The following is a 26,708-nucleotide window of genomic DNA, read 5'->3' on the forward strand; positions in this document are numbered from 1 at the left end:
CCCCGCTCCAAATCCTCTCTCCTCACCACTGGCTGGAGGGGCTCAAGGACCCGACTCTGGACGCCTGTTTCCCATCCATAAAACCAGGAAGAGCGGGGACACACCTCACCCAGAGCTCCGAGGGCCTGTATGTCGGTGGGCACACGCCCTTGGAGGCTGTATTCCCAGAACTGCTGAGCAAGGCCTGTCCAAATATAAAGGGATTTATTCACTCTGCCCTCAGTACAAAATATAAAACTGACGCCCGCCCCGGCCCCCAGCTCCGCAGCAGCAGCAGCGCCCGTGCGGCCCGTCCGGAAAGCTGGCATCCGCCCTGGGCCTCAGGCCTCGAACATGGCGCAGCTGGCACACAGCAGCGTCTCGTGAACGTCCCCGCAGCTGCAGCAGCACAAGGAAGAGAGAACAAGTGATTCAGGGGCTCGCTTGTGGCCCCCTAGACTGCTAGTTGCGGTGCTGACCCCCGGTCCCTGGACCTTATCTGGGACACGGCTGGGAGCTGCAGACAGAACCAGTTACGATGCGGCCCCACCGCAGACACATGTGCCCTGACCCCATGCTCGAGGCCACCGGGAGAATGCCGAGGTGCGCCCACAACCCCGGGCCTGCAGGCGGCCTTCCTCAGAGCCTGGGAAGGAGCCAACACCACCGCCGCCTGATCCTGGACGTCTGCCTCCAGAGCACGAGAGCTGCTGTCTACACCGCCTGTGTGCGGTGTCTGCCCCAGCGGCCCCGGCAGACTGAGACGGCCGGTGGTCCACCTGCGGCCTGCGCTGCACAGAAACCTCCCAGTATCCCGCGGGGATTTACTGGGCCGCAGTGGTCCAGCAAATCACAGGGGACAGTCGTGAGGAGAGACCCTGCAGGACAAGAAACCGGCCGCCTGTTACAGAACCCGCGGAAGGCCGTCTAGCCCGAGACGCGCCAGCAGGAAGGCAGGGCTGCCCGCCACCTGATGGGAAGGACGGTAAGCCCGTGGCCCCCTGCACGGGGCTTGCGGAGGATGATCAGCTGTGGGCGGGGTGCCGCTGGCCGCTGTCCTTGTGAACGCAGAGCCTCGGCACAGCACCCACTTCTGTGGCTCCCGGCACAGGGACCGAGGGCCCCCCCCGTGGGGGCGGCGGCAGCAGGCCAAGGCTGGCTTCCACACCTGCCACGTCGGCCTCGTGACCTGCAGCATGCCGTAAGACGGAGCAGAGAGCCCGGCCGGTCGTGTCTGAGAAATGGACGCCCCCTGCCCCCCGTCACAGGGTGAGCTGCGTAGGCAGTTGGGGAAAAGCAGGAAGTAAAGACCAGGAGGACACCGTCAGGGCAGGAGGAAGGTTCCTGCACACGGGCGGGCGGGAGGAGGGCTCCAGGCAACTCTCCTTCCCCCTTGGCCACCCTGGTCCCCCCCACATGAACGGCCTCGGGACGCTGGGGACCCAGCCGCCTCCAGTCTGCACAGACACAGGAGGGGCAGAACCAGCAGAAGCAAAGGAAAGCGTGTTCTGTGTGTTGTGAACAGCCGACACACACGCCCAAGCCCGGCTCCCGGCGCCACCCCGCCTCGTGCCGCACACGCTGCCCGGCTTTCCCAGGCTCCACCGGCTGGCCGCCCGAGCGGGGCTTCTGCTTTGCACGGCTGGTTTTAGACTGCTGAGACAAGCCAGTCTGAGGTCTACACGGCCAGCTCCGAGTCTGCGTGGGGGGCCGCGTCTTACGCCCAGCAGCCGACGGTGGCTCCTGGCGGGGGGACTGGTACCCGGCACCTCCCAAGCAGGTGTGGGCTCAGCGGGCGGAGACAGACACACGCTCCCGGAACAAACCACGCCGCGGACGCTCCGTTTCCGCTCGAGGCGGTAGGAAAGCGCGCGCACCGCACGCGCACACACACCTGCTCCCACGGCTTAGCCGGCGACAGGAAAAACCACGCGAGCGGGTCCTAACGTCAAAACCTGAAAAGTCGGCCCATGAAGCACGGCGGGACCCCAGCAAGGGTGGAACTGGCCGTCTGCGCGACCTGCGTCTCCCCGAGGAAAGCGCGTCCTCGGAGAAGAAGCTGCAGGCCAGGAGGTTCTCGGCCCCAGCGTGCCCCAGCGCACCCCCAGGGGCAATGCCGGTCAGGCCGCTCTCCTACCCCCAGGCCCCCACCATGACCGGGGCGCCCCGTGGTCGGGCACTTACTCCACAAGGGCGCACAGGCTGCAGGCCACGGCCCCGCAGCGGCAGCAGGCACGCACACAGCGTCCGCAGAGGGCGCGCTCACACTGGCCGCACACTGCCGTCCCGTCCAGCGCGCGCACACAGGAGGAGCAGGCTCTGGTCGCGGCCCCGGACAGGTCTGTGAGGAGGAAACACCGCCTGTCAGCCCCACAGGGGATCTCAAGTGCTGGAGGCCGTGGGGACGCCTCCCCTGCTGCGGACGGAGGGCTGACCCGACTCCCTACACACCTCTCCCACCAGGTCCTCATGACGACCTTCCAGAAAGCGCCGCACACAGACCCTTGCTCACCAGGGAGCCCCCAGGCGCCCAGGAGCCCTTAGAGCGCGGTCTCCGTGGCTCTGGGTTGAGCGCTCCTTCCATTCCCGCTACCTAGGGGCTTGGCACCGGGAGGATCAACTCCTCCCTCGCTGGCTTGTATGAGAACTCCCATGGCTTTCGCCTCATGCGTCCAAAACCTTTGTCTCCAAGTGTGGCCCCTGCCTTCCTGGGCCCCACTCCAGGCCCTGTGGGGTGGGGAGCGGGGTAGGGGCGGGCGGTAACTGACTCCAGCAACAAGGGCGGGGGTCTGAGCCGCACACGACGCTGCGGCCTGTCCAGGGTTCCCACCCGGCTGGGACGCCATGTCTCGCTGCAAGTGGAAAGCAGGCAGGACACCAAGGGAGTTTCTACTCCTTTCCTGATCCCCCAGCCAGAAGCTACTGCACAACCCCCAGGCTCGGACGGTGGCTGGGGGGGTACAGCCTCCTAACGTCAGGAGCCTCTGGCGCTCAGCAGCTCGTCAGACCCTGGGGCCAGCCCTTGCCTGTCTGGGGGAGGAGAAGCCCCCAGGCCCACGGTGTCAGGACGAAGGACAACACACTCGTCACAGCCCCCCTCAGCGCACAGGGAAAGCGCCCGTCGGCCTCACTCACCGGCTTCAGCGGCCTGGGCTTGGCTCCTGGTCAGCCGGCCGTCTGGTCCAATCAGCATCTGCCCCCGTGCGGCCCGGAGGGCCTCCGTGGGGCCGGGCTTCGGGGACTCCGGCAGGTCAACGATGGCACAGCTCTCCTCCCACACGTGGTCCATGTGGGCCTGAGCCCCGCGGAACAGGAGTTGCTTGGTTTTCTCTGGGGAAGACAAACCAGTGCCGGTGCTCACGGCCCGGTGCGGTGGAAGCTCTGCACGGCCACCTCGTCCTTCAGGCCGGCGGAGGCCAGGACTCCTCTGTGCTGTCGCCCGGTCGCCCTCAGCCCACGCTGCTCCCCGGTGAGCTGGGGACCACTCTGTCCTCTCGCCCTCCTCACCCAGGCTGCACGGTCCCCTCCTGCAGGAGGGTTCTGGGCCATGCGGTCCTACCCAGGCTCCCTCTCCTGTGCTCGCGTGGCTCCCGGGACAAGGGGCCTCACCTCTCTGCTGTTTCCCGCCCAGCTCCCTGTAAGCCGGCGCTTCACATCACTACTTCACAGCCAGCGGCTCTGGTCTGGGCCCACAGACCCGGCCGGTGGCACCCCCCACCTCCTGCTGAGCTGCTGGCAAAGGACAGGGCGGGCGGCAACTGGCTCTTCACAGAGGCAACCCAGAACGTTCCAGACCCCGGTGGGCCCTGGACACCCCCGCCCCAGAGCTGAACGGCTGCTCAGCACCTGGGCAGCGGCTCTCCACCAGGCCCCGGGCGGCCATCCGGGGGCTTTCACAAGACCCAGTGCCCAATGCCAGCCCCCAAACGCTCTGCGGTTTCCTGCCTTGTCTGCACGGAGCCAGGGCGGGGACCCTAGAAGCTGCCGACCCTGTGTGATGGCGACAGGAACGACAGGCCCCGGGTACCGGAAGCGGGGGCCGACGACAGCTCGCCTCCTCCAGCCCCTCCCGAGCGCGCCTGATCGCGGGGCGGAGTGCGGGGCCTGTGCTGCGGGTGATGCTGGTCTTTACAGCGTGTGGCCCGAGCGAGGCCTGCAGCTCGGGCGGCAGCCGCGGCCGGAACCCAGCGGGCTCGAGCGCAGGGGAAGAGCAGGACTCGGTCCCACTTGTCTCGAGCTTCTCTGCGGCGCACAGCGACAGCCGGTGCCCGCGGCGCGCTCCGCCAGGTCCACCCCCGCGCCGCACTCGCTGCCCTCGAAGAGCCTCAGGTGCGCAAGGACGGGAAGGCGGAGCAGCCGCGTTGGGGACCGAGGGCCGGCTGTCCGAGGGGCTCTCGCCCACGTCTGCTGCAGGGCAGCGGCAGCGCTTCCTGCGGGCACCGACACGGCGCCCCCGGCCGCGCCCCGCCGCGGCCGCAGCCGTCCAGCCCCAGCGGTGCCGGGAACGCGCCCGCCCGAGCGCACGACGCAGCCCGCGGGACCCCCGCAGCGGCTCGCGGCCCTCGCAGCTCAGGGGCGGCCGCGCCGTGCGCTAACGCCGAGTCCCGCGGGCCGGGCCTGCCTCCCGGCCTCCGCCCGCAGCTCCTGTCCCTCCGTCCCCGCCTACCGGCTCCCGCTCGGCCTCTGCGGCCCCCCGAGACCCGTGCCCGCTGGGGACCCCGCGCCCTGCGGGTCCCCCCACCCCCCGGACCGGGGCGCTCCGGAAGGCGGGGCACCGCGCGGCCCGAGGCTCCGGCCCGACGCTTGCGCCCGCCCGCTCCGCTCGGGACGTGGCCCTCCCCGGCCTCCCGCGGACCAGGGGCAGCCCGGGGCCGACGTCGCGTCCCCGCGGGGCGCGCCCACGCGGCTCCCGCGGCCGCTCGGCCGCCGCGCGCTCACCGAAAATCTCCCGCGAGTGCTGCTCGGCGCACACGCCGCGGCTCAGCTCCCTCTGGCCAACCCGGACCTTCAGCTGCAGCGGGGCCGCGTCCGCGAACGGACAGCCCCGCTTGGGCATGGCCGCGGGCCGGCAGCGGCGCCGTTCAGCCGCGCGCGCCTCGTCGCGACACGTGACGTCACAGCCGCGCGCCAAAGCGGCGCGGCGCGGGATAGGCCGGGGGCTAGCGCGGAGGCGGGGCTCGAAAGCGGTGCTGCGCGGGATAGGCCGGGGGCTAGGGCCGAGGCGGGGCTCGAAAGCGGTGCTGCGCGGCATAGGCTGGGGATCCCGGAGGCGGGGCTCGAGCGCGGCGCGGGATAGGCCGGAGACGGGGCAGGGGCGGGGTTGAAGGCGGGGCCACGCGGGATAGGCTGGGGGCGAGGGCGGGAGCGGGATGGGCTGCGCGGGAAAAGTCGAGAGTGGGCGGGGCCCCGGTTGCAGCGCGGCGAGGGATGGGCCGAAGGCAAGGGTGTGGGGCGGGGCTCGAAGGGGGCCCGGCGCCGGATAGGCCGAGCGTAGCTTGGAGGCGGAACCGGTGCGCCGGGGGCGGGCCTTGTGGGAGGTGCGCCGCGGGATAGGCCGAGCGCGACCCGGACCTGGAGTCGGAACGCGGCGTGTGGGGAAGGGCTGTGGTCCCGTGGGGGGCGGGGGAGGCGGCGGCTCAGCCTTTGCAGGGCCGCGGCCCCTACAGCCCTGTTGGCACGGCTACAGTCCCTTGTTTGTCGCCGGCGTTGGCGGACGATTCGCGTTTCCTTGTTTTCAGTGGAAGGGCCTCCCGGAAGTGGCCGCGCGTCACTACCGCGGTTCCGGGGCGTCACGTCCCTTCCGGCCGGCGGGAGGGCGGCGCGGCCCGGGGCCGGTGTGGGGCGACCGCGCGGGGCCGCCGTGCGGGGCCCGGCAGGGGTGTGGGCTGCGGTCGTGCGGGGCTCGGCACGTGCTCCGGCGGCTGTGTGTCCGCGCGCGCCGGGCGGGGCGGAGGGGGCGTCGGGGACCCGGCCGGCCTCGTGTCCGTCTGCTGCCGCCCCGGCCCCCTCGCGAGCGCCCCCGGCGACCTCCGTCCCGCAGCCCCTAGAGTGGAGCTGCCGCGCGCGGGGCCGGTGCGGCTGTTGCGCAGCCTCGGGAGGGAGCCAGGCGCGGCCGCGGCCTGAACCTGCGGGACGGAGGCGGGAGGCGGCCCCGCAGGTCCGTGCCGGGAAGACGCGCGTCAGCAGCCCGAGGATCTTCCGTGCAGCTCGGACCGCGGGGGCCGCGGGGGCCCCGGCCCAGCCTGGAAGGACGGCCAGGCCCTGCCGCGCTCTGGGGCCGGGGTCGCGCGCAGCCGGCGGGGCCTGGGACGGGTGGCACAGCGGGGAGGGACGCGCGGGGGAACGGGCCGGGGTCGGTGCTCACGGGGAGCCCGGACGGCGCGGCCTCAGGGCTGACGCTCCTCAGACGGGGGCGGACTCGGTTCCCGTCTGCCGGTGCGGCGCCGGCGCGTCCCTCCCGGCGGGCGGGGAGGTCGCCTCGGGGCCGCAGGGTTGTGCGGAGCTGGCCGTGCGGCGGGACGAGCCCGGGCCGCGGAAGCGGGGGCGCAGCTTCCTCGGTGCCGGCGGACACTCGCTGAAGCCCCGGGGACGGTGCCCGCTCCACCCCGCCCTGCGAACGCGTGTGCGGGCGCCGCGAGAGACGCGGCTCTGCTCTCGGGCCCCGCAGCGCGCGGCCGCTTCCTGAGCCACGTCCAGACCCGCGCGGCGGCTCCTTCGGGGCGAGCGGTCCGGGGTGCGCGTGGACCGGCTGTCCCCGGCCCGTGGGCGCCTGGGCGGGCTCCGGGTTGGGCTGTGACGAAGGCCGCCGTCCGACTGCCGGTTTGTGGACACGTCCGTGTGTTGTGGCCGGCGCGAGCGGCGGCGTGGCTGGTGGCCGCTGAAGGCCGTTCGGGGCGGCCGCGTTCAGAGTCCAGAGTGCTTGGAGGAGCGGAGCCGCCCGCGTCCACCACCCGCTTGTCCTTGCCTCGGGCGCCGAGGGAGACTGCTCGAGCCCCTCGGTGCCGCCGGGACAGCGCCTTATCATCTCTCCAGCCCTGGGCACACCTGGTGCCGGAGAAGGGGCCACGCGCACTCACCCGACCGGGCCGCGAGAGAGAGGAGGTCGGTGCCAGGGAAGAATCCTTGTCCCCGGAAGGCGGCCTGTACAGCTGCAGACCTGCGGGGACGCTGCCCGAGGCCGTGGCCTCAAGATTCTGTCTAGAGGTAGAAGAGAATCAACAATTCGTCTTCCAGCGCGGTCAGCAGCCCTGCAAGGTAGAGGTTTGGAAGCCTTTCTGCAGCTAATTTAAATTGCAGGGTAACCTTGCAAAGCCACGCTGGGAGTTTTTACACGGAATGAACAATTTTCTTCTGAAAAATGCCTACTCTGGTTCTCGGTCAGAGGCGTGCACCTGTGCTGTGGCAGGACGCGGCCGCGCAGCGTCTCTGCAGAGGACCGTGTGGGGTCCCATGCAGCGGAGGGGACGACCTCTCTTTCCTGAAGATCCGACGCCTGCCTCGGGGCTGTCCTCCCGTCCCTCTCGACATACCGTGGAAAGAAGTGATTCTCGGAAAACTCAACAGTTTCTGCTGGTGCCTCTCGCCCCCGCCTCCAAGTAGCATTGCTCCTTGCTGACTGGCAGCCCAGAGAAACTGGTTGTAGCTCCTCGGAAGTCACTCACGACTGTTGCGGGCACTGCTTGGAGCGGTTCGCTGGTGCGCAAAGTCCCAGGGCTTCCCGGATGGAGCCTGCGCTGTAAAAGTCCTGTCACGTGGTCAGCATCTCCCGCCGGACTGGAGCCCCTGGACCGGTGTGCTGCCTGGGAAGAAAGCCCCGTGGGCCCTCCACCCATTTCCTGGAGCCCGGATGACAGTGTCAGGGTTACGAGGCTGGGATTTAACCCTGAATTAGATGGGTTCCCCCCATCTAGTTCCTTCTCTCTCCCAAATGATAGCGAAGGGGCGGTCATTTTTCTAAATTTACCCAGACCTGGAAGAGTTGTTCAAGGAGGTCCCTCAGCTTCTAGTGGAGAACACAGTAAGCTCGTGCAGCTGTGGCCACTTAAGTCGATTATTCAGTCCAGTGGCCTCCAGAGGGATGAGGGCAGGTGTGCGCAGCCGAGGTGGAGAGGTGCTGCTGGGGGCTGCCCCCGGCCCTTGCACGGGGCTTAGAGTTCAAGGGGGGCATTTCTGTAATGGTTCCCTTTTGGGACGCACTGAATGCCCATGGTCTCGCCTACCTGGGCCCATTCCCGTCTGAGCAACCAAACGGCTTGGCTTTGTGATCCCAGAAACATGCGTCACCCAGACCACTGTCCCCAGTAAAGTCAAAACGAAAGGACAGTCAGAAGCAGACACAGACTGACACCACCATTCAGTGGCTACTGGGTGTCTTTATTACTCAGTGGCTCCAGCCGGCCATACAACCATGTGACTATTAATGTGCCGTCAAAGTTCTCTGTTTGGAGTGTTTCTGCTCATTTTCAGTAGCAGGATTTAAAAAGAAAAAATGGACATGACGCTGGCTGTCGGATGTTCAGATCACTGTAGAAACCTGTGGCTGAGCTGAAGGCTTAGCGAGAAATATAAAAGTACAGAAAATAGTTTTCCTACTTCTTCCTTCCGGGCGCTGACTCTGGCTGTCAAGGTGGGACAGGACCGCTGGGGACTGCTGGGCCAGCGCTGTCTCTGTCTAAAACAGCTGGATCATCGAGTCCCTTGATTTGCCAACACCAACCCATTTCACTGGAAGGGAACAGGGTCGCTCAGCCCCGGAGGTGGGGGGCAGAGGGCAGGGCGGTGGCCGGGACACGGGCACCCACCTGCCACTCCAACGTGATTCTCCACAAACCGCACGTAGTTCTGGGCCTGCGGGGGCAGGTCCTCCCACTTCCTGGCTCCCGTGGTGTCCGCCTTCCACCCGGGCAGCGTCTCGTACTCAACTTCAACCTTCTGCAGTATCTCCTGGTTCGCTGGGGAGACAGAGGGCGGGGAGGTGACCCACTTCCCAAGGTGCTGGTGCTCCGGTCGTCCACTGGGGGGCCTGCTTGCCACAGTGGTTAGCCGGGGGAAGGCATGTGGCCCTGTTTGCTGTGCCTGGGGGGGGGGGGGGGGTGGTCCTCTGACATGGGCTGCACCCCTTCCAGACCACCCTGCACATGCACTTGACAAGGGGTCTGCCAGAACACCCACAGGTGACTCAGCTGAGGAATTCCATGGACCCCACTTGGAAATTCTTTTCTTTTTAAGATTTTATTTACCCATTTATTTAGAGAAAGAGAGCGTGCAAGGGGCTGGGGCAGAGGAAGAGAATCTCCAGCAGGCTCTGCCCTGAGCACAGAGCCTGACTCGGGGCCTGATCTCACAATCCCAAGATCATGCCCCGAGCCAAAATCAAGAGATGCTTAACAGACTGAGCCCCGCCAGGCGCCCCCCTCCCCGCAACTTGGAAACTAAAGGGTCCTGAAGCATGAAGGGGTCCTGAAAGATCTCTGTCCTGTTCCCAGGGCAAGGACCCTGCTCCAGCTGGCAGTCTGTGGCTCCCAGCACACGACACAGTAGATGCCAGCCATCCCTCACTGATGGAAGGTGCCGGAACATGTCTATCGCAGGGTCTTCCCTGCACGCTGCCCACGGCCCTGGATCTCTGGGCTCCACCAGACCCTTGCTGTGCCTTCTCCAAGGTCAGGGGTCAGAAGGGTCAGGGGACGCAGGCCAAGAGGACTGGGGGGTCTACACATGTGCTCAGAGGAGAGAGGGCTGCTAGGGGGAGTGCAGTCAGAATGGGAACTGTCCAAGAAAACATTCGCCTTTGTGCTTTCTAAAAGAAGGGGCGCACGGTAACAGAAAACCATTAGGTCTTAAATAACTGAAAACCGTGTGTTCTTTGGTAAGACAGTCATCTTTACGTTAGCACAAAGCAGTCCATGCCCGCCCAGGGAGCTTCCAGGGCGCCCAGGAGCTGGGCCTCGGCAGTGCCTAAGTATCCCCGGGGTCTGGAGTGAGCGGGGCTGGCTCCCACTGGCCCCCCCAGTCTGCAGACTCACCCCTTCTCCTCTTCCCATGCAACAGACAGAAAAGCCACCACCTCCCCGTACCTGGGAAATAGGGGATCCTTTTTCCGTTCAGCTTGTATGAGACGCCGACCTTCACCTCGTCCAGGGCATCCAGAATGTCTAGTTTTGTCAAGGCCAGCCTGTCCCCAAGCCAGCAGATGGAGCTGCACCGCAGAAGCCTGCACACCTGCCTGTCCCCTCTACTGACCGTCGCCAGCAAGTGTAGACGCGGTGAGCCCAGAAACACGAGGCCGGGCTTGGGGGCATGGCTTCTGTCTGGCTGAGGTCTCCTCCCCTTGGGCGCCCCCGTGGGACCCCATTCCCGTGGCCCTGGCGGACCTCTGACAGGGCCGCGTGTGGGGTCTCAGCACTCCTCCGTGGCCAGCAGCCCCAGGGACTGTGTGGAGCCATCGTTCTTTCTGGCTCAGGCCCCCAGCTTCCGCCTTCCCTCTCCTTTCTCCCTCACGGGCCCTCGTGGGCGGGTCTCTCTGCGCTTCTTGTGCCCGCGGTGGCCACCCCGGTCCTCTGCTATGCGGCAGCCACGGCAGGCACCTCAGTGCTGAGAGTGCAGCCTCTTTGCCACTTGGCCCCAGTGTGGGGACAGTGTTGCCCTCCCACTGCCCAGCCCCACACCCCAGCAGACCTAACGGAGTTCTTGACCGTCAGGCCTGGCCGGGCCCCGCGGAGAAGGTGTCCTGTCCCCGAGGGCCACGGTGGAGGCCCTTGGTGCCAGGCTCACACTCCCTCTCTAGACCATCAACCTTAACCTCCGGGTGCCAGGATGCCCTTGGGCTGCCCCCTTCCCTGCTCAAGCTCAGGAGCTGATGGCCTGCTCGCGTGTCGCCCACCGTTGTGGCCCTGCCGTGGGGTGGGGGGGAGTCTGGCCAGCACCCTGACATCGCTCGTGTGGGAAGGGCTGCTTACGCGGTGAAGCCGTTGACCATGTGCGCGTATCTGAGAATCATCAGGTCTAGCCAGCCGCAGCGCCTCTTCCTGCCCGTGGTCACCCCCCACTCGTGGCCACGGCTCTGTAGCAGGTCTCCGATTTCCTGCGTGACAGCAGAGCAGGTCCACGGCCGCGTGAAGGGGGGAGTCTGCGCCTCGCTTCTGAGCTCAGCGCTTCTCTCCGCTGTCTCCCCTTCCTCCCCCCTCCTTCCCACACTGGCCTTACATGCCCCTGCTCAGGACCAGAGCCTTGGGCCCTCGATGCCTAGGGGACTCCCGAGAGGGCCCCTGAGCCCCACCACCTGGGGTGCTCTGAGGGGTCGTGAGGCACGCGGCTTGCCTGCGGTGCTTCCTGGGGAAAGTGGGTCCCCGGGAGCTTGCGTGGTGCAGGGCTGTTGGAACGCGCCACCTCTCGCGCACCTGTGGCCGCCTGCCTCTGCGCTTGCCGTGTGTCTCTGCACACCCCACCCCTGGGCACCCGCATGGCTCTGTGTCCCCCTGCTGTGGTCCTGCTGGGATGGAGACTCACATTGATCTGCTCGGTGGGGAAGGCCCCAATGCCCACGCGTGTGGTGTAGGCCTTCACCACGCCATAGACCTCGCCTATGTTCTGTGGGGGGATGCCCAGGCCTGTGCACACGCCGCCCACGGTGCAGTTGGAGGACGTCACAAAGGGGTAGGTCCCTGCAAGACAGAGCTGGTCAGGGGCTGCCTGCCACCCCTGCAGACCATGCTTGCCGCGGGCTCTGGCTTGGCAGAGGGCAGTGGCCAGCCTGGTCCCCAGCAGGCAGGAAGGGGGTTTCATTGAGATCAGCCAGGCTGGGGACCTACCGAAGTCAATATCAAGGAGGGCTGCATTGGCACCTTCCACGAGGATTTTTTTGGGGGTGCCATGGAGCGCCTCGTACATAAAGTAGACGCCGTCTCGCACCATGGGTCGGATCCGTTCAGCAAAGGCCTGTGGGGCAGGCAGAGGAGGCTGGGGGCAGGGGGCCAGGCCCCTCCGGACAGCCTGAAGTTCTAGGGCATTCCTTTCCCAGAAGGGGCCTGCCCTGCAAGCCTGTCCCGAGATGTGGAACGGCCCCCAGCCCCCAGCCCATCTGGGTCTTGTCTGCGAGGCTCGCAGTGGCCTCCTCCTGCAGCCACGGGCTGAATTGTCCCCCACCCCCAACTCTGTCCACGGTTCATCTGTCGAAGTCCTGACCCCCAGCAGCTCAGAAGGTGACGGTTTGTGCAGACATGCCTTCAAAGAGGGGTTAAACTGAGGAAGGGCTTTGTGTTCTCCTCACCCTGTGCTGCCGCTCTGTGTCAGCAAGGCCACCTCTATCCGCTACCCCAAATAGGACAGGGACAGCATCTTTCCCCAGCATGTCCTGGGAAATGTCCCCTGGTCCCCTGGCCTCCGGCGGGGGGGGACCCTTCTGCTCTCAGTGGCCTGGGTTTGCACAGGAGGCCTGTGGTCCCCGAGAGGGCCAGCCACCCCACAGCAGTACCTGCGACAATATGTCCCTGCCCATTCCGCGGGCGTCTGACAGCGGAGCTGCGCCTCTGTGGGGCGGGCCCGCCGCTCCCCGGCCCCGCCCCCGCCGCTGTCCTGTTCCTGCGCCACGCCACGCCCCCCAGACCCCAGCGCTCCCTCCCCCTCCAGGCTCCAGCCGAGCTCCCCCCGCCCCCCGCACCCCCGCACCACGGGTCCGCCCGCCTCGGCTCTACCTTGAGCCTTTTGAGTTGCCCTTCGACGTCCACTTCCAGGCTGGGGAACATGGACTGGTGCTGGCGGGCCAGGTTCTTGAATCTGCGGGGGCAACAGTGACTGCGACCCCGCGCCCCGCCCGGTGTCCGCGCCCGCAGCTCCAGCCGCAGTCCCCCCTCAGGCTGCATGCGGCGCCGGTACCTGGCGGAAAATTCATCGAAGTCCGACAGGAGGTCACAGACACGGAGGCCCATGCGGGCGGCCTTGGAAGAGTAGGCGGGTCCGATGCCCTTCCTGGTGGTGCCGATACTGAAAGACAGGTGGCCGTGAGCCTGCGGGGCGGTCCCACGGCCTGCTGGGGCCTGGAGGATCCGGGCGCTCAGGGTGCCAGGCAGCAACCCTGTTATAAACAAGGGTTGAGCTGGGAGGGACGGTCCCCAGGGCAGCACCTGCAGTCTGGGACAGCTGTGAAAGCCCACTGCCCCCTCCACTGTCCCTCAGGAATCTGGGGACTGGGGCCCCCACAGGGGTCCTGGGCCAGGAGTAGCCCTCCCCACCTTCCATGCCTTGGCTCTCTGATGTCCTGCCTGCTCTGGGCCCCAGCTTCCCCCTGGCCGGGCACAGAGGATGCTGCCATCCGGGTCTGCCAGCCGCTGCTTCCCCAGGGGCTGGGCGCACTGACCGTGTCCACCTTGTGCCCACTGGTGGCCACCGCCCTCGCCCTGGGCTCAGTGAACAGCCCACTCAGCTTCCACCTGGTACATGTGGCTATGAGTGTGTGTGTGTGGTCTGAGTGTGCACACACGTGGGCATGTGTGCACACAGGTGGCCAGTGAGCGTGTCACTTGGTGGGGCAGGACGCCTCTGGCTTCACCCTGTCCTGGCTGGAGAACCAGCACCCTGCACATTCTCATAAATATCTTCAGAGGACAAAGTCACAGCTGTGTGTGCTTCTGGGGCCAGGGTGTTGGGGGCCTGTGTATGGGGTCAGGCTGTGCTGGGTGTCTATGGTCGTGGTGGCTTCAAGGGGATCCTGTCCCCCCAGCTGGCACACTGCAGAGCTCCCAGAGACAGCCACCGAGACAAGAGGAGCCCCTGGAGATACTCACTTCTTGCCCTCCTGGGCCTGCCGTTGCACTTCCTGCAGCCCGTCGACGGCCTGGTGAAAGTCAAACACTGCCCGGCCCGGTGAGAGTGCCCAGGTGAGAGACAGACACCGGGTTATGGAGCTCCCCTGCCTGTGCCCAGGCTGTCTGGGACAGGTGGTCCAGTTTGAAAGGGGACACACTAGGGACGCCTGGGTGGCTCAGTGGGTTAAAGCCTCTGCCTTTGACTCAGGTCATGATCTCAGGCTCCTGGAATCGAGCCCGCATCTGGCTCTCTGCTCAGCGGGGAGCCTGCTTCCCCCTCTCTCTCTGCCTGCCTCTCTGCCTACTTGTGATCACTCTGTCAAATAAATAAATAAAATCTTAAAAAAAAAAAAAAAAAAGAAAGGGGACACACTAGAATCTGCCTCTGCCCAACGCATGCTCACATGTGACCGGGAATTCCTTTGGGCCTCAGTTTTCCCATCTGCCAATGGGGACCGTGATTCCAACCCCCTGCCTACTTGGCAGTTCTCGGAGAAGGCCCTATGGGGCTACGTGGGCTCAGTGTGCGGGGGCAGGGCCACCGCAGGGCGGCTGTTCCCGGGGCAGGCGGCGGTGCCGGTGCTCACCGAGGTGCGCGCGGTCGGAGATGACGAGCCTCTTGTCCCAGTCCTTCAGCCCTGCGGTCACACGGCAGGCGGTCGGCCGTCCAGGGCAGCGCGGCCAAGTGGGCAGCCGGCCCAGCTCCCACCCAGGGCAACAGTCCACAAAGATCCTGTGGGTGTGCCCTCCCCTCATGGCCCCTCTACCCTCTGAGGGCAGGGAGTCTCACCCCCAGCCCCCTGCGGGACCTCTGTCCTGGCACTTCCTGGCGCTGAGGCCCAGGGTCGGGTTCCCGTTTTCCCTCTCCTGTCTGGAACTCAAGCCCAGAGGCCCAGCCCTGCTTCCTCCTCGGACCCCATCAGGGTCTCTGGGCTGCCCCCTCTGGACGGTCTTCCCAGGGGGCAGCTTGCCCAGACACCCTGGCCGGTGGCCTTGGTCACTGCCTGCCTCCTGGCCCCAGGAACCCCCAGGAACCACATCTTTCCCTGTAGTCGTGGTTGGCCCAGTGGTCCCCCAGCCTGGCCGGACACCGGGTGTCCTGGGAAGCTTCATCAAATTCTAGGTCCCAAGGCCCCTTCCAGACTTCCTGAGCGGGATCCTCCAGATGCCCCCGCCCCCAGAGTCATGAAAACTCCCCATAAACACTGAGGCCCACAGCCATACTTTGGGCCTTGCGTCCCGAGTGCAGACCCAGCTTTTTGCACAGGCCGAGCCAGCGGGAGGCGGGTGGGGGCCTGCTGAGCTGGGGAAAGAGATCCCCCACCCCCCAAGAACCCACGCGGGAGGCGCTGGCCACCGCACTGCTGGGGACTGGCCCAGGCCAGGGTGCATGTGCGCGGACTCAGACTTACCTTTCTTCTCATTTTTTTCTGCTTCTTCGAACAAGCCGGGTAAGTGGACGACCACCCCGTTGCCTGCAACGCACCACAGGGGACTGAGTCGCACGGCAGCCGTGGCAGCCTACATTGAAGGGGATTCTGCCGCCTGCTACAACACGGATGGACCTTGAGGACACTGTGCCGAGTGACACAGGCAGGTCCAAAGGACAGAGACCCTGTGTGATTCCACTCATGGGGGTCCCTAGAGGAGTCCGACTCACAGGGACAGGAAGGGTGATGCCAGGGGCTGGGGAAGGGGACAGGGTTAGTGTTGAATGGGGCCAGTTTCAGGCTGGGGAGACGGAAAGTTCTGGAGACGGGCAGAGTGAGTGAGCTTCACGGCACCGAGCTCTGCGTGTCGAAGCGGCTAAGCTGGTGGGTTATAAGGTGCGTGTCACAGCAGGAGAAGCAGCGGCCCAAACCAAAGCAACATGCGCAGGTGCAGAGCCCGAGAGCGGGGGCGTCCCAGCGAACGGCGGAGAGCACTGCCAGGAGTGCGGCCCGAGCCCCGGAGTGGAACCGAGCTGAACTCCAGCAGCACGGAAGCCTCAGGAAGCTGGGACGGTTCACTCGAGTGGTGTGAAAATGGTGTGAAAGACCCTCCCCGGCCCGAGCAGGGCTCTGGGGAGCCGAGCCTTCCCTCCTTGGGACGCTGAAATGCCATCCGTGGACATTGTTCACAGGCGCGGACTGAGGCCCAGAGAGGGAAGGCGACTGGCCCCAGGTCACACAGCATGTTGGCGTGGGGTCCAGGCCGAAGCGAAATGCTGTCCCTTTTCTCTTAGACCGAAGGCAGCCAGCCTGGCCACCTGCTGTCTTCCCAGGAGGAGCCCTCCCCTGCCCCGCCTCCCCGGTCCCCATGAGAGCTGCCGGTGGCGCGGCGTAGGCTCCGCCAAGGGAGACAGGATGTGGGTCCAGATGGCAGTGGCTCAGACTGTGCAAGCCACGCCAAGTACAAAAGGTCACCTAAATGGCAGGGCGTCCTGAAGTGGCCACGTGGCAGGGGCCCAGGGAGTGTCGCAAGCCGAGGGGCAGCTGAGCTCGGACATCTTCGCTCCCTGCTGAGCACACTGCCGGGCACCCCCGCGATGCTCCCGCCACCACACAGCCTGGGCTCCGGCTGCTGACCCTGACTCACCCCAGCTCCAAGTAGGGCCTCCCTGGCCTCGCTTCCCACCAACTGGGGCACAGGGCCCAGTGGACGAGGCTGGGCCAGGAGAAGGCTGCAGGAGAGCCTCCCCCCAAGCCCCACTCTGGGTGAATCCCCAGTGTCGCCATGCCGTCCTCGCCCACATGGCGGCCCGCGTCTGTCCCCCTGAGCAGCCTGACCGCATGCGGCCCCTCAGCCAACACTCCCCTCCCTTCGGCGGCCCTGCGCCCTCACTGGGCTTCCCAACCCGGGACAGGGGGTGGGCACAGAGAAGGCACGTGGTGGTCTTGGTCAGCCCCGGAAGGAGCCAGAGGAAGTGTCCTGGACGCCGCAGGAGGGCATCTAGATTGGCGTGGGCTGCTCTAGGCCAGGGAGGCTCCGTCTAGAGCCGAGGGGGGAGGGAGGGAGGGGGAGAGAGGGGCAGAGACAGAGAGAGCAGGAGACCCCACAGTCCTAGAGGCTGGAGGGACCCTGAAGGGCAGGGAAGGCCCCAGCCAGGGCAGGGGTGCTGTGGGGAGGGGGAGGCGAGGGGAGCCAGCAGGCTGGGCGTCCGCCCGTGCGGCAGGAGTCCAGCCTCTGCTCACGCTTGCGTGCGCGCGCACACACACACCTGCCTGCACACCTGCCCACACCTATCCACACAACACACTTGCTCACGGACTCACACCCACACACAATTACTCCCACACGTGCACACAGCTCGCACACGCAGCTCTGTGGGGCCTTCCGCCCTCGGTCCCTCGGGCCCAGGCTGGGCGGCCCCCAGGACAGGATCCCCACCCGTGCGCCAGCCCAGCTCTCCTGCTGTGTCCAGCCCCACATGCAGGGGCACCCTGGGCCGGATGATGCCCCAGCCTGTGCGGCCGACGCTCGCGGGACCCCGGGCTGCCGGCACTCACCGATGAAGGACACGGCCTTGGTGTTGATGATGCCGCTGGGCAGCAGGTGGAAGTCATACTCCCTGCCGTCCACCACCACGGTGTGTCCGGCGTTGTTGCCCCCCTGGGAACAGAACCCCGATGAGTATGCGGGAGCCTCAGGGCTTGGCCTGCCCGGGAGGGCCTGTCCAGCCTTGCTCTGGACCAGCTCTGAACACAGGTGGCTTAGGGCAGTGGTTCTGTCCCCCAGGGCGTGCGGGACACTGTCCACACTTGGACTTGGGGCTCTGGAGCCATGGTTGGCTCTGATGGACGTCTGGGTGCACCAGGTCACCGGCCCACGCCACGGATGGGGCGCAGAGGCCCGGCCAGGGGACTGGCTTGGAGGGGACCCGGGCTGGTCCCACCCTCCCTGCCCCCTGCCCCCTGGCCCAGGACCATCCCATGGGCCCATGCTGATGCCCCGAGGAGGCCGGCTTGGCACAGGTCCCCTCTATGAGCCCCTCCGGAAGGCCCTCCTCTGATGCAGGAATTAGGGACCAGCCTCTCCGGGAAGCACAAACCCAGGCCCCCACAGCCCAAGCTCCCTGGAGGCAAAGGTTGGGCTAGACAACACCGTTGTCTGGCACGGGGTGAGGGACAGGTGTAGCCATTGGCCACAGGGCCGGCACCCCCAGCCCCCTGAGCAGGGGCCACTCCACCTGGGTCTGCCATCTAAGAATAAAAAGGAAAACACGGCTCTGAGTCTAGCTCTGTCCTGGGGGACACCTGGGTGACAGGGTCCTTTCTTTGTGGAACTCTTGCTGATAGGGGCCTGGGGCTGGCTGAGGGGGTTGGGGGGAGCCCAAGGAGATCCAGCCCCAGGAGGGGTGCCCAGCCTGCTGTTCCCACCAACAGAGGACATGGTGGGCCCCCCCAGTGTGCCGCACTGGACCCTTGGGGACGCCCCTGGGTGGGGAGGCATGCTGGCCCATGCCCATGCCCTCTGCTCAGCCCAGCCCCACCTTCCCGTCCTAAGTCCCCACAGAGACACTGGCTTATCCACTGGGCCCCTCCAGGCCAAGGCCCAGTCCTTGCCACACCCCACTGTCCTCCTGCTTCGAAGAGGAGGGCCCTGGGCCGCAGGTCTTGCGCATTCCAGGCAGGGCTGAGTGACGGCGGCCTCCTCCCCGCATCTGCCAGCCGGGAGCAACTGGTCCTCCCAGAGAATCTGGATGAAATTTATATCTCCCAGTTCCTCCACCCAAACAGCCCGGGCAGGGGGGTGGCAGGGCGCTTGGGGACAGCAAGGGGCGACAGCAGAGACCCCAGGCCCAGTGGCTTTCGCTCCCGGACCTCACGTCAGGCTTCGGTACGTGAAGCAGTGGGGTTAGGGTCTGAATGCGTCTCCCCAATGTCCACAGCGCCCCTGCTCCCCGTCTCCACCCTGTGAGCTCTGCCAGCTGCCCAGGTGCTCCTGCTGGAAGCCAGGTCCGCGGAGGGCCCCAGACGCCCGAGCACTGCGGGTCTGGAGTACGCGTGGACAGTCTGGTGCATCTGCTCCCACCGCCCCCGACATGGCGTGGAGAGCGTCTCTGACAGACTCCTGGGGTCCCCGCAGTCCAGGCGTGCACTTGACACCCTACTGTGACCGTGTCCCCCCAGCTCCCCGTCACCAGTGGGAGCCAAGCTGCCCTGGTGCTCCCAGGTCACTGGCTGTGGGAACTGACCGCAGCCTCTGAGGGAACGATGGTAGATACGGGTGGGCTGCGGGGAGCAGACGGGAAGGACAAAGAGGCCTGTGGGGGCCTGGGAGCCCAGGGGGCCACCCCACGAGCAAGGGCGGACAGGCAGCTCTGCGCCACGGGGGCTCAGGACGGAGATGGTAGTGGCAGGTGAGACGATGGGCTGCTGCAGAGAGGAGATGTGGGAAGGGACCCCGGGGGGGCGGCTGGGGTGGGGAGAGGAAGAGGGCAGATGCTGATGCGGTGGGGGAGACATGGTAGGGGAGGCGGTGGGCTCAGAGGTGGACCCCCGCCCCTACCCTGCTCTGCCCTCACCTCGACATCTGTCCGCTGACTCCCCTCACATGGGCACCCCAGCCAGAATCGTATCTTGTGCGAGGGGTGCTGGGGACGTGGTCTCCATTGGCAAATGGGGGGACCTCGGGTCCCAAGAGAAGGGAGTTCAGGGCAGGATCCAGGAGGTCTGGAACGCAGGACCCCTGCCTCTCTGCCGATGCTTTCCCCCCACAGCGGCTTTGCACCTGCCACAGCTGGGCTGGACAGCCCCCCTCCCACCGCCTCGTCTCCCAGGGCTCAGGGCCAATGTCGGCTGGCCTGAGGACATGCACGGAGACCAGAAGCACTGTGAAGCACACCCCACCTCTGTGTGGGGTAAACATGGGCACCTAGGAACAGCACAGGCCACTGTGGCCCAGTGGGCATCAGATGACCCAGGCCAGCGGCAGGGCCCAGACCTCAGACCCCAGTCCACTCCCAGGGGGCAGGAGCTCACCCCAGGACGCTGAGCCCGGGGTCTGCTGACCTGCAGGGAGCATCTCCCAGCAGCTCTGCTGAGGTTCAGGGTGATGGTCCCAGAGACTGCCGTCCAACCTTCCCCAGGTGGCATGTGGGCAGGGTGTGAGATGGGGGCAGGAACACCCCACGCGCCCTCCTTAGGCTTCAGCCCCACTGCCACCTGCCCCCTGCGGCCCAAAGAGGACCGGCCCCGGGGGCCTTCGGGCTGGGGGTGCAGCTCCCGCAGCTCCAGCCCAGTTTGGAAAACCACGTGGAGGGAGGAGCTTGTCCAGAGTCCCAGCGAGAGCAGGTGTGAATGTCCGACCTGGCCTGGCCCCTTTCCCTCTTGGGCGGCTCAGCCTAGAAGGGCAGGCTTGGGAGGTTCCACGCTCTGTGCCCTGAGAGAGTGAGCGAGGACCGTCCTGAAACTCAGGGCAGCCTGGGGCGACTCCCAGATCTGTTTCACCGTCTGCCCCATGGCTCCCTGGAGCAGGCCTCCCCTTACCTTTGTACCCCAGGGGACGGGCCAAGTCAGGCGGGAGCTGGGCACAGAGGGAGGGCTCAGGGTGGCCCCTCCAGGGCTCTGCCTGCCTCCAGGTCCTCCCTCTGTGGCAGAGCCTTGGGTCAGGCCCAGCTCCAGCCCCACCACGGACACCGAAGCCACTCCCGCCACCCTGCCCAAACCTTACAGAAGCCCCAGCCAGCTGCCCCACTGGAGGCAGAAAAGGGGGCTCTCACTCCTGGACCCAGGAACAGGACCAAGGCCAAGGCAGGCCCACTCAGAAACCTGGGCAGCTCTGAACCTTCCTGGCCCTGCAGAAGACCAGCGGGCCCACTCTCCTTGGGACCAGGGCAAGTGGGGCCCAGGCGCAGGGAGCCCTCCCCAGGGACTGCCCAGTCTGGGATACACACAAGGCCCGTTGTGGCAGTGTGAGTGGTGGCCAGGAGCCACAGTGCAGACCCCTCTCTGGTCCCCACCTGGCAGCGAGAGCACACGGCCTCAGCCACCCTCTTGGGCACCTCGAGGCCTGTGCAGCCCTGAGAGCCAGCTCTGACGTCCCCACTAGGCCCCAAGATCTGGCGACAGACAGCCTGTGAGAGTCATCTTCCCGGCTCCCCTTTTATGCTGCCTTCCGTGGAGCCCCTGAATCTGCTGGGGGCCGTTCGCAGTCTGGGGGACCTGCTCCTGCAGCAACGGGGCAGGCGGTGGGGCTGTGCAAAGGGCAGGCCTTTGGTCCCCAAGTCAGGTCAGGCACGCACGGGCGCAGGCCTCAGGACGGCGAGGGGTGAGCTCAGCCGGCTCAGAGGGTCCACTCGCTGGTCGGGGCTCTCGCCCCTCCTCGGAGGCCACGGGGTGGGGTGGGCAGCGAGTGTGCCCGGGGGGGCAAACTGTGGGGGGCTCAAGGGTGCCCCTGGGGCGCCCACCCCACTCCCCAGGGCTGCGACGTCTCCTCAGGGCTCCCTGCGGAGCACATTCTGCAACCCCTGTCTCCCACACGTGTACCCTCGCACGCCAGCATCTGTCCCCTTCCTGCCTCGGTGCACCAGCCCTCGTCCTGAGTGCCCTGCCAGTGTCAGTGTGGATGGCCTTCCGCTGACCTCTGATCTGCCAGGGGCCCCACCCCTCCCATTCTCCCTGAACCCCCAACAACACACGTCTCCACACTGTTCTGGACGGCTCCTTTGGCCACCATGCCCTCGGCCCTGATTCCCAGGGAGGCACTAGCCTGGTCATCTGTCCCGTGATGCACCCCCCAGCCCCATCAGCTTCGAGGGGCTCCAGGCCCGTGAGCTCCAGACTCCCCCCCTCTCCCCAACATTCTTGATCTCATTTCTCTGACAGCCCTGCCTGCCCTGCCGCAGCCACAGAGCCCGCTGGCCTCCCCAGTCCAGCTCTCGGAGAGGGAGCGGCTCATCTGCCCGCGTCCATCCCCAGCCCTGGTCTGAGCAGGGGAGGGGAGCAGGGAACAGAGCAGGGGAGGGGAGCAGCTGCTCCTGGCCAGCCCCGGGAGCAGTAGGGGTCCGGCTGAGTCTGGGTCCTGGGTGACACACAGCAAGCAGCCTGCTCTCAGGGTGGAGACGCTGGGGACCCAACCTGAAGTCCACCCACCTACACAGTCCTTCCCTCGCCTGCTGCCCGCTGCGGTCACTCACTCAACCCCACGCAGAGTGGCCCTGGGCTCAGCACCGCACGGGGGTGGGAGGGAGAGCTCAGGGGCTCCAGGCAGGTGACAGCTGCCCATTGCAGACGCTTCCACAGCCACCAAGAGCTGTGTTAGCTGGGGGATGCCCCGCCCCCAAGCATGAGAGGACGTGGACATGCAGGGACGCCTGCTTCTGGAAGTGACAACAGGCTCTCCCCACCCCTGTCCCATGGAGGGCCCTGACCAGCTGGGGGTTCGAGGTGAGGCTCGATATCTCCTGATATCCATGTGGCGAGAGAGGTCCCAGAGCCCCCACGATCTGCAGGACATGGCCCTTCAAAGAGTGAGACCACCATGTACTGAACCGTAGCTCTCCACCAGCAGCTCGAGGTCGCTGGCCCTTCCTGGGGCGTGACCTGGATGGACACGTGCGCCCCCCAGATGGGTGATCGCACGTAGACTGTGGTGAAAACCGAGAGAAACACAGCACTCTTGTACTGAACACGGTCACCCATGGAACCACGGTACCATGGATGCTGCTGTTGCAAAGGAGAGAATTTTAAATCCCAACTGTGGCAGTCCTGGCCAGGGTGGCCCAGAGCCTTCTGGAAAAAATAACTTTGGAAATGGAGGAAGGGCTGGGAGTGAGCAGCTGGCTACGTGGGCCTGGAGTCGGGGACAGAGTTGAGCAGAGGGAGGGAAGAAGAAGACAGAGCCCAGGGGAGGTGTGCGGACTCCTAAGACGGGAGGGCAGAGCTCATAGCCGGTGTGCCGACCCCAAGTCCCCGTAGAGAACGGGGATGCCAGCAGCGGTCCCCAAGGGCGCCGTGACGTGGCCCAGAGGGAACCTGCACCGCCATAAGCCCAGGGAGGCCTTCCCTGCCATGCCCCGACCCCAGGTGCCCCACAGCAGCCCCCACAGGCCCAGAGCGTGGGACAAAAGGTGGCTGGGGGTCCTGTGGGAATGGCAGGGAGGCGGGATGTGCGCGATCTTTCCAGTGAAAAGGGGAGGCTACCCCGCAAAGCACACAGTAAACAGCAGGATGGACCCAAGCCGGAGACCCTGGACAGTCGGGAAGGCAGTGGGGGAGTCCCGAGGTGCGGAGCACAGGCCCCGCGTGACTGACAGGGAAGAAACCAGCTGTGGGGGAGCAGGTGGGCCTGGCTCTAGACCGCTGAGGGCCCCGAAGGGCTTCAGAGAGGTGCTGAGTCGGAGCAGGGAGGGGATGGGGTGCGGCTGCCAGTGAGGGTCAGCAGAGGCTGCGTGGACTGGGGCTCCGGCTGCCACTCAGGACAGCCCTGGGCCCAAGTGACAGGCCAGGTGACACTTCTGGTCACTGGGGCTGGCCAGTTTCAGCCCTTCCAGGCAGCCACCCAGAGAGGACTCGTGCCCACTGCACATGCCCCTCTGCCCGCTTCCCGAAGCCCCTGCCCCCTGCTCCCGTGTGCTGCTGGCTCCTGGGGTCAGGGCTGGGTCTGGCTCTGTGCCCCCACAGCCGTGACGTTGAGCGTCGTGGCAGCTTCCCCAGGGCCAGCGCGGGGCCCTCACTGCACATGCCCTGACAGCCTGTGCGGTCTCTGTGGGTGGGTGGCACACGTGAGGGCCCAGGTGGGCTGTTGCTTCTCATTCCTCAGCTTTGCTGGGCCTCCGTGTCCCTGCTCCACCACACTGTCTGGAGGCTAGAGGGAAGAAGGCACCTTGGGCTCCCAGGACAGCCCCCAGTTGTCCCTACCGTGAGGTCACCCGGGGCTCCTGCAGAGAGCGACGCATCTGATCTCAGTCTGAGAAGTCAGCTAGGGGCGAGGGTGCCCCGTGGGCCCCCAGGTCAGGTGACGGGGCTCCCGTCTGTTCTGTGCTTGGCTGGTCCTGTCCTGCTGACCCATGCGGCAGAGCAGGGAGGACCCACGCCAGAGCCATTTCTGTGGTCAGGATGGCCTGCAAAGCCCTCTGGGCTCTTCAGAAGGGAGACGGGCCACAGACAGACTTGGGAGGCTCACGGGAGCCAGCAGGTTACATGGAGGGCGGTGGCACCATGTGCCCAGTGGGACAAGGGCCCCTGGCTCAAGCAGCAGGGCACCCGGAGACCGCCTCTGGCTCCTGGAGGCTGTCCTGGCCGGGATGGGGCTTGCTCACCTGGCTTGGGTCAGAGAGGGTAGGAAGTCTATCAGGCTGGGGTGCACCTTGCAGAACCCACTGTCTGTGTGGGACAGGAGTGACCCAGAAAGCGGCTGAGCCAAGCGTGTTCTCTGAGCCAAGCGTGGGGCCCATTTCCTTCCCTGGGAGTGGGCCCGCGCCCTAGCCTTCCTGGCAGGAGCTGGGAATGAAGCCCCACACCAGACGAAAAGCTCAGGGGGTGCTCCTTCCCCATCTGGGGTGGCGTTTGTGGGCACGGCTCCAAACCCCACACAGCCAAAACATGCACCTTAAAACCGGCCCCCTCTGTGCCCTGAGCTCTACGCCCCAGCGCCAAGCATAGCTCTCAGTCCTGGCACAGGGGTGGTGGCCCCAGGGAGCAACCCTGAGGACAGCCCACAGCTGGCAGTGGTCACCCTGGGCCCTTGGGTACAGAGCCCATGTCTGGCCTCCCTGGTGGCACTGGCAGACACTGGGTCACCCTGGCCAGCCATCCGTGGCCACCCCCCTGCCCCGAGTCTGGCCGGGGACCCTCCTTGCCCCTGGCCTGTCTTCCATCTGGTCCATGGTCCTGCCCCTACCTCTGTCTGCTCTTGGCTGGCCCCCCAGGGCCACCCTGTGGTCAGCCCCCCGTACCAGCCCCAGACAGTGAGGAGGGAGGGTGTCTCAGACCAGCCAGGAGCTGGGGCCCCCACCCCACCCCCACGCCGGAGGGCCCTGTGGCACACCCATGGCGCACCCCACCCCACTGCCTGGAGATCGGGTGTCCCCAGCTCAGCACAGGCATTTATAGCTCCGCCCTGGCGCACGGCCTGGAGAGGTGGGGCTGGGTGGGGAAGGCAGTGTGGGGAGTGAGGGGAGAGGGGAGTGTGTGCGTGTAGAAGGGTCCGGTGGCCTCCGAGGCCGTCCAGGGAGGGGAGGCATCCAAGAGGCGTGTCCAGGTCGGGGAGCGGGAGAACAGGGCCCAGGTCCAAGGGGAGGAGGGGGCTTGCTGGGGGGGGGGGCCCGCACCTGACAGCGGCTGACGATGTCGGCGTCCGTGGCCAGCAGGTCCACCACCTTGCCTTTGCCCTCGTCCCCCCACTGCGCGCCCAGCACCACGGTCACCCGGGAGCCGGTGGCCGCCGCCTCCTGCTGCAGCCTCCCACGCTTGACGCCACCTGAGCCCGGGGGCCGGTCGTTGGAGGCGCGGGTCCCCGACATGTTGGTCTGGCTCCTCAGCTGCGCTGGGCCACGGGAGAGCCCGGCCGCTGTGCCATTAAAAGGAGCCGGCCTGGGGCCGGGGGCGGGCCGGGGGCGGGCCAGGCTGGTGCAGTGGCGCCTCTTGGTGACCTCCAGGTTGCCGGGTCCCGCCCCTGCCCGCCCAGCCACCACCGGGAGCCGCGGCCGCGGGCACCCACTTCTGGAGTCGGGGGCACAAGGACAGACGGCCAGGTTCCCCCGTGGGGACTCATGGGGACACCTGTGTGGCCCTGTCCCGGGGCGGGACCTGGGTACCCACTCCCCTGGGTCCTCACCAGGCCGGGGACCTCAGGGTTTTAGAAAGCTGGGGGGGGTCCTCTTCAGGGTGAGAGGGGAGCCACGACCTCACACCGCACTGGGGGTTTGGAGGGGGCGCCTGCCTGTGGTGAAGCTTGGTCTGGGGCCGACGCACACGCTCTGGTGGGGAGGACAGCACGTCCCCTCCCCAGCACCCCCACCCACACTCTCGGGCTCAGTGTCCAGCAACGACGAGCAGTAGCAGGACCAATATGCCGGTCTGCAGCAGCTGGCAGGCTCCACGAGGCCCCGCGGCGGACCCTTTCCTGGCCCACCTCTGGAGGGTCTGGGCTTCTGGAGAGGATTTGCAACGTCTGCTGGGCTCCTGCGGGGCCCACCCTTCCCCCCCCAAATCTCCCGTGTGGACTCGGGTTTGGACATGGCTGGCCCCGCTGGGATTAGGGGCCAGGGATGGACCCCTGTGGGCAGGAGGGTGCTATGGACCCCTCCCCCCCAGGGCCAGGAGACCCCGCTCCCTCTCTGGTGGGGGGACTGTCTTCAGTACAGAGGGATCTGGAGCCCAGCAATTAGCCTGTGACTCCGTGGGCTCCCCCAGGGGAACCAAAAGTTCCCATGGAGGAAGAGAAGAGTCAGACAGAGGTCACTCATGGAGAGTCCCAGCAGAGGAGGGCGCTGTCCGCCCGCCCTCCTTAGACCTCTCCTGTTCCCTCCCTACAGTCCTCTGGGCTCCCGCTGGGACCCTGTTCTCTCCCATGGAGACCCCACCGGTTCCTTTCTCCCGGCATTGCTGTGGGGCAAACGCCGGAATGCAAGCAACAAGTGGGGTGTGAGGGGTGGGCTTCCTGTCCTTGGCCTTCCTGGGGGACAGCAGCTCCCTCTTGCCCACCTGTGGGAAGTTGGCTGAACAGAGGCAGGATGGCCGGAGACTCTGGGGAGGCCGGGGCGAGCAGGCATCGGGTGGCCAGCAGGGGCTGTGGCCAGGGTGCCTGGGTGTTACTGGGGGAAGGCGGTGGGAGTGGGCCTGGGGCACAGACGCTGGCCATGTAGACGAGGAAAAGGCAGCCTGGTGGCCGAAGGGAGCAGGAAAGTGGGAAGGGCTGTCTGCTGCCTCCAGTACGCCCGCAGAGGGGCGATGGGCTGGAGTCCCGGCAGGGCTGGGTGCTAGCTGGGGCCCTTTCGGGGGA

The 26,708-nt window shown here is 66.5% G+C and overlaps 3 protein-coding genes across 5 annotated transcripts; all 3 read right to left on the reverse strand.

Annotated features, from left to right (window-relative positions):
* Positions 1 to 187: 187 nt before the first annotated feature.
* SIVA1 (SIVA1 apoptosis inducing factor) lies at positions 188 to 5,084 on the reverse strand. 3 transcript variants are annotated; one of them, XM_032839667.1, is made up of 4 exons: positions 4,918 to 5,084; positions 3,115 to 3,309; positions 2,164 to 2,320; positions 250 to 378 (listed from the first exon to the last, which is right to left on the reverse strand). In XM_032839667.1, the coding sequence occupies exons 1-4, from the start codon at positions 5,033 to 5,035 to the stop codon at positions 321 to 323; spliced, it is 528 nt and encodes a 175-aa protein (XP_032695558.1). In that variant the 5' UTR covers positions 5,036 to 5,084; the 3' UTR covers positions 250 to 320. The 3 variants fall into 3 exon arrangements, with proteins under 3 accessions (XP_032695559.1, XP_032695558.1, XP_032695560.1); XM_032839669.1 differs by lacking the exon at positions 250 to 378 and adding an exon at positions 1,906 to 1,934; XM_032839668.1 differs by lacking the exon at positions 2,164 to 2,320 and having other exon boundaries at positions 188 to 378.
* A 9-nt stretch (positions 5,085 to 5,093) lies between these two features.
* Positions 5,094 to 7,003, reverse strand: LOC116856292 (basic proline-rich protein-like). Its single transcript, XM_032839675.1, has 3 exons — positions 6,344 to 7,003; positions 5,221 to 6,282; positions 5,094 to 5,138 (listed from the first exon to the last, which is right to left on the reverse strand). Exons 1-3 carry the CDS (start codon positions 7,001 to 7,003, stop codon positions 5,094 to 5,096), a joined length of 1,767 nt encoding a protein of 588 aa, XP_032695566.1.
* A 1,512-nt stretch (positions 7,004 to 8,515) lies between these two features.
* On the reverse strand, positions 8,516 to 25,264 carry ADSS1 (adenylosuccinate synthase 1). The gene is made up of 13 exons (XM_032839512.1): positions 25,036 to 25,264; positions 17,270 to 17,372; positions 15,194 to 15,256; positions 14,369 to 14,419; positions 13,761 to 13,827; positions 12,853 to 12,960; positions 12,672 to 12,753; positions 11,790 to 11,916; positions 11,488 to 11,642; positions 10,938 to 11,062; positions 10,056 to 10,153; positions 8,781 to 8,930; positions 8,516 to 8,703 (listed from the first exon to the last, which is right to left on the reverse strand). Exons 1-13 carry the CDS (start codon positions 25,225 to 25,227, stop codon positions 8,651 to 8,653), a joined length of 1,374 nt encoding a protein of 457 aa, XP_032695403.1. The 5' UTR covers positions 25,228 to 25,264; the 3' UTR covers positions 8,516 to 8,650.
* Positions 25,265 to 26,708: the final 1,444 nt, after the last annotated feature.

This window comes from Lontra canadensis, unplaced genomic scaffold (genome assembly GCF_010015895.1).
Source record: "Lontra canadensis isolate GAN:19392208 unplaced genomic scaffold, GSC_riverotter_1.0 scaffold108, whole genome shotgun sequence".
Classification (NCBI taxonomy): domain Eukaryota; kingdom Metazoa; phylum Chordata; class Mammalia; order Carnivora; family Mustelidae; genus Lontra; species Lontra canadensis.

Bases quoted from the DNA above. Each gene is read 5' to 3' on its own strand.
- SIVA1 (XM_032839667.1), bottom strand. From the start codon at position 5,035: ATGCCCAAGCGGGGCTGTCCGTTCGCGGACGCGGCCCCGCTGCAGCTG. The intron at 2,321-3,114 runs GTGAGTGAGGCC...TCCTCCTCACAG, and splicing joins AGCCCAGGCCGCTGAAGCCG to ACCTGTCCGGGGCCGCGACC. The intron at 379-2,163 runs GTAAGTGCCCGA...GTGCTGCTGCAG, and splicing joins AGCCTGTGCGCCCTTGTGGA to CTGCGGGGACGTTCACGAGA.
- LOC116856292 (XM_032839675.1), bottom strand. From the start codon at position 7,003: ATGATAAGGCGCTGTCCCGGCGGCACCGAGGGGCTCGAGCAGTCTCCC. The intron at 6,283-6,343 runs GTGAGCACCGAC...CACCCGTCCCAG, and splicing joins CCGCGCCGTCCGGGCTCCCC to GCCCCGCCGGCTGCGCGCGA. The intron at 5,139-5,220 runs GCACCGCTTTCG...CCTCCGCGCTAG, and splicing joins TCCCCAGCCTATGCCGCGCA to CCCCCGGCCTATCCCGCGCC.
- ADSS1 (XM_032839512.1), bottom strand. From the start codon at position 25,227: ATGTCGGGGACCCGCGCCTCCAACGACCGGCCCCCGGGCTCAGGTGGC. The intron at 15,257-17,269 runs GTGAGTGCCGGC...GGTGCGTTGCAG, and splicing joins CAAGGCCGTGTCCTTCATCG to GCAACGGGGTGGTCGTCCAC. The intron at 11,917-12,671 runs GTAGAGCCGAGG...CCTGCCCCACAG, and splicing joins GGCAACTCAAAAGGCTCAAG to GCCTTTGCTGAACGGATCCG.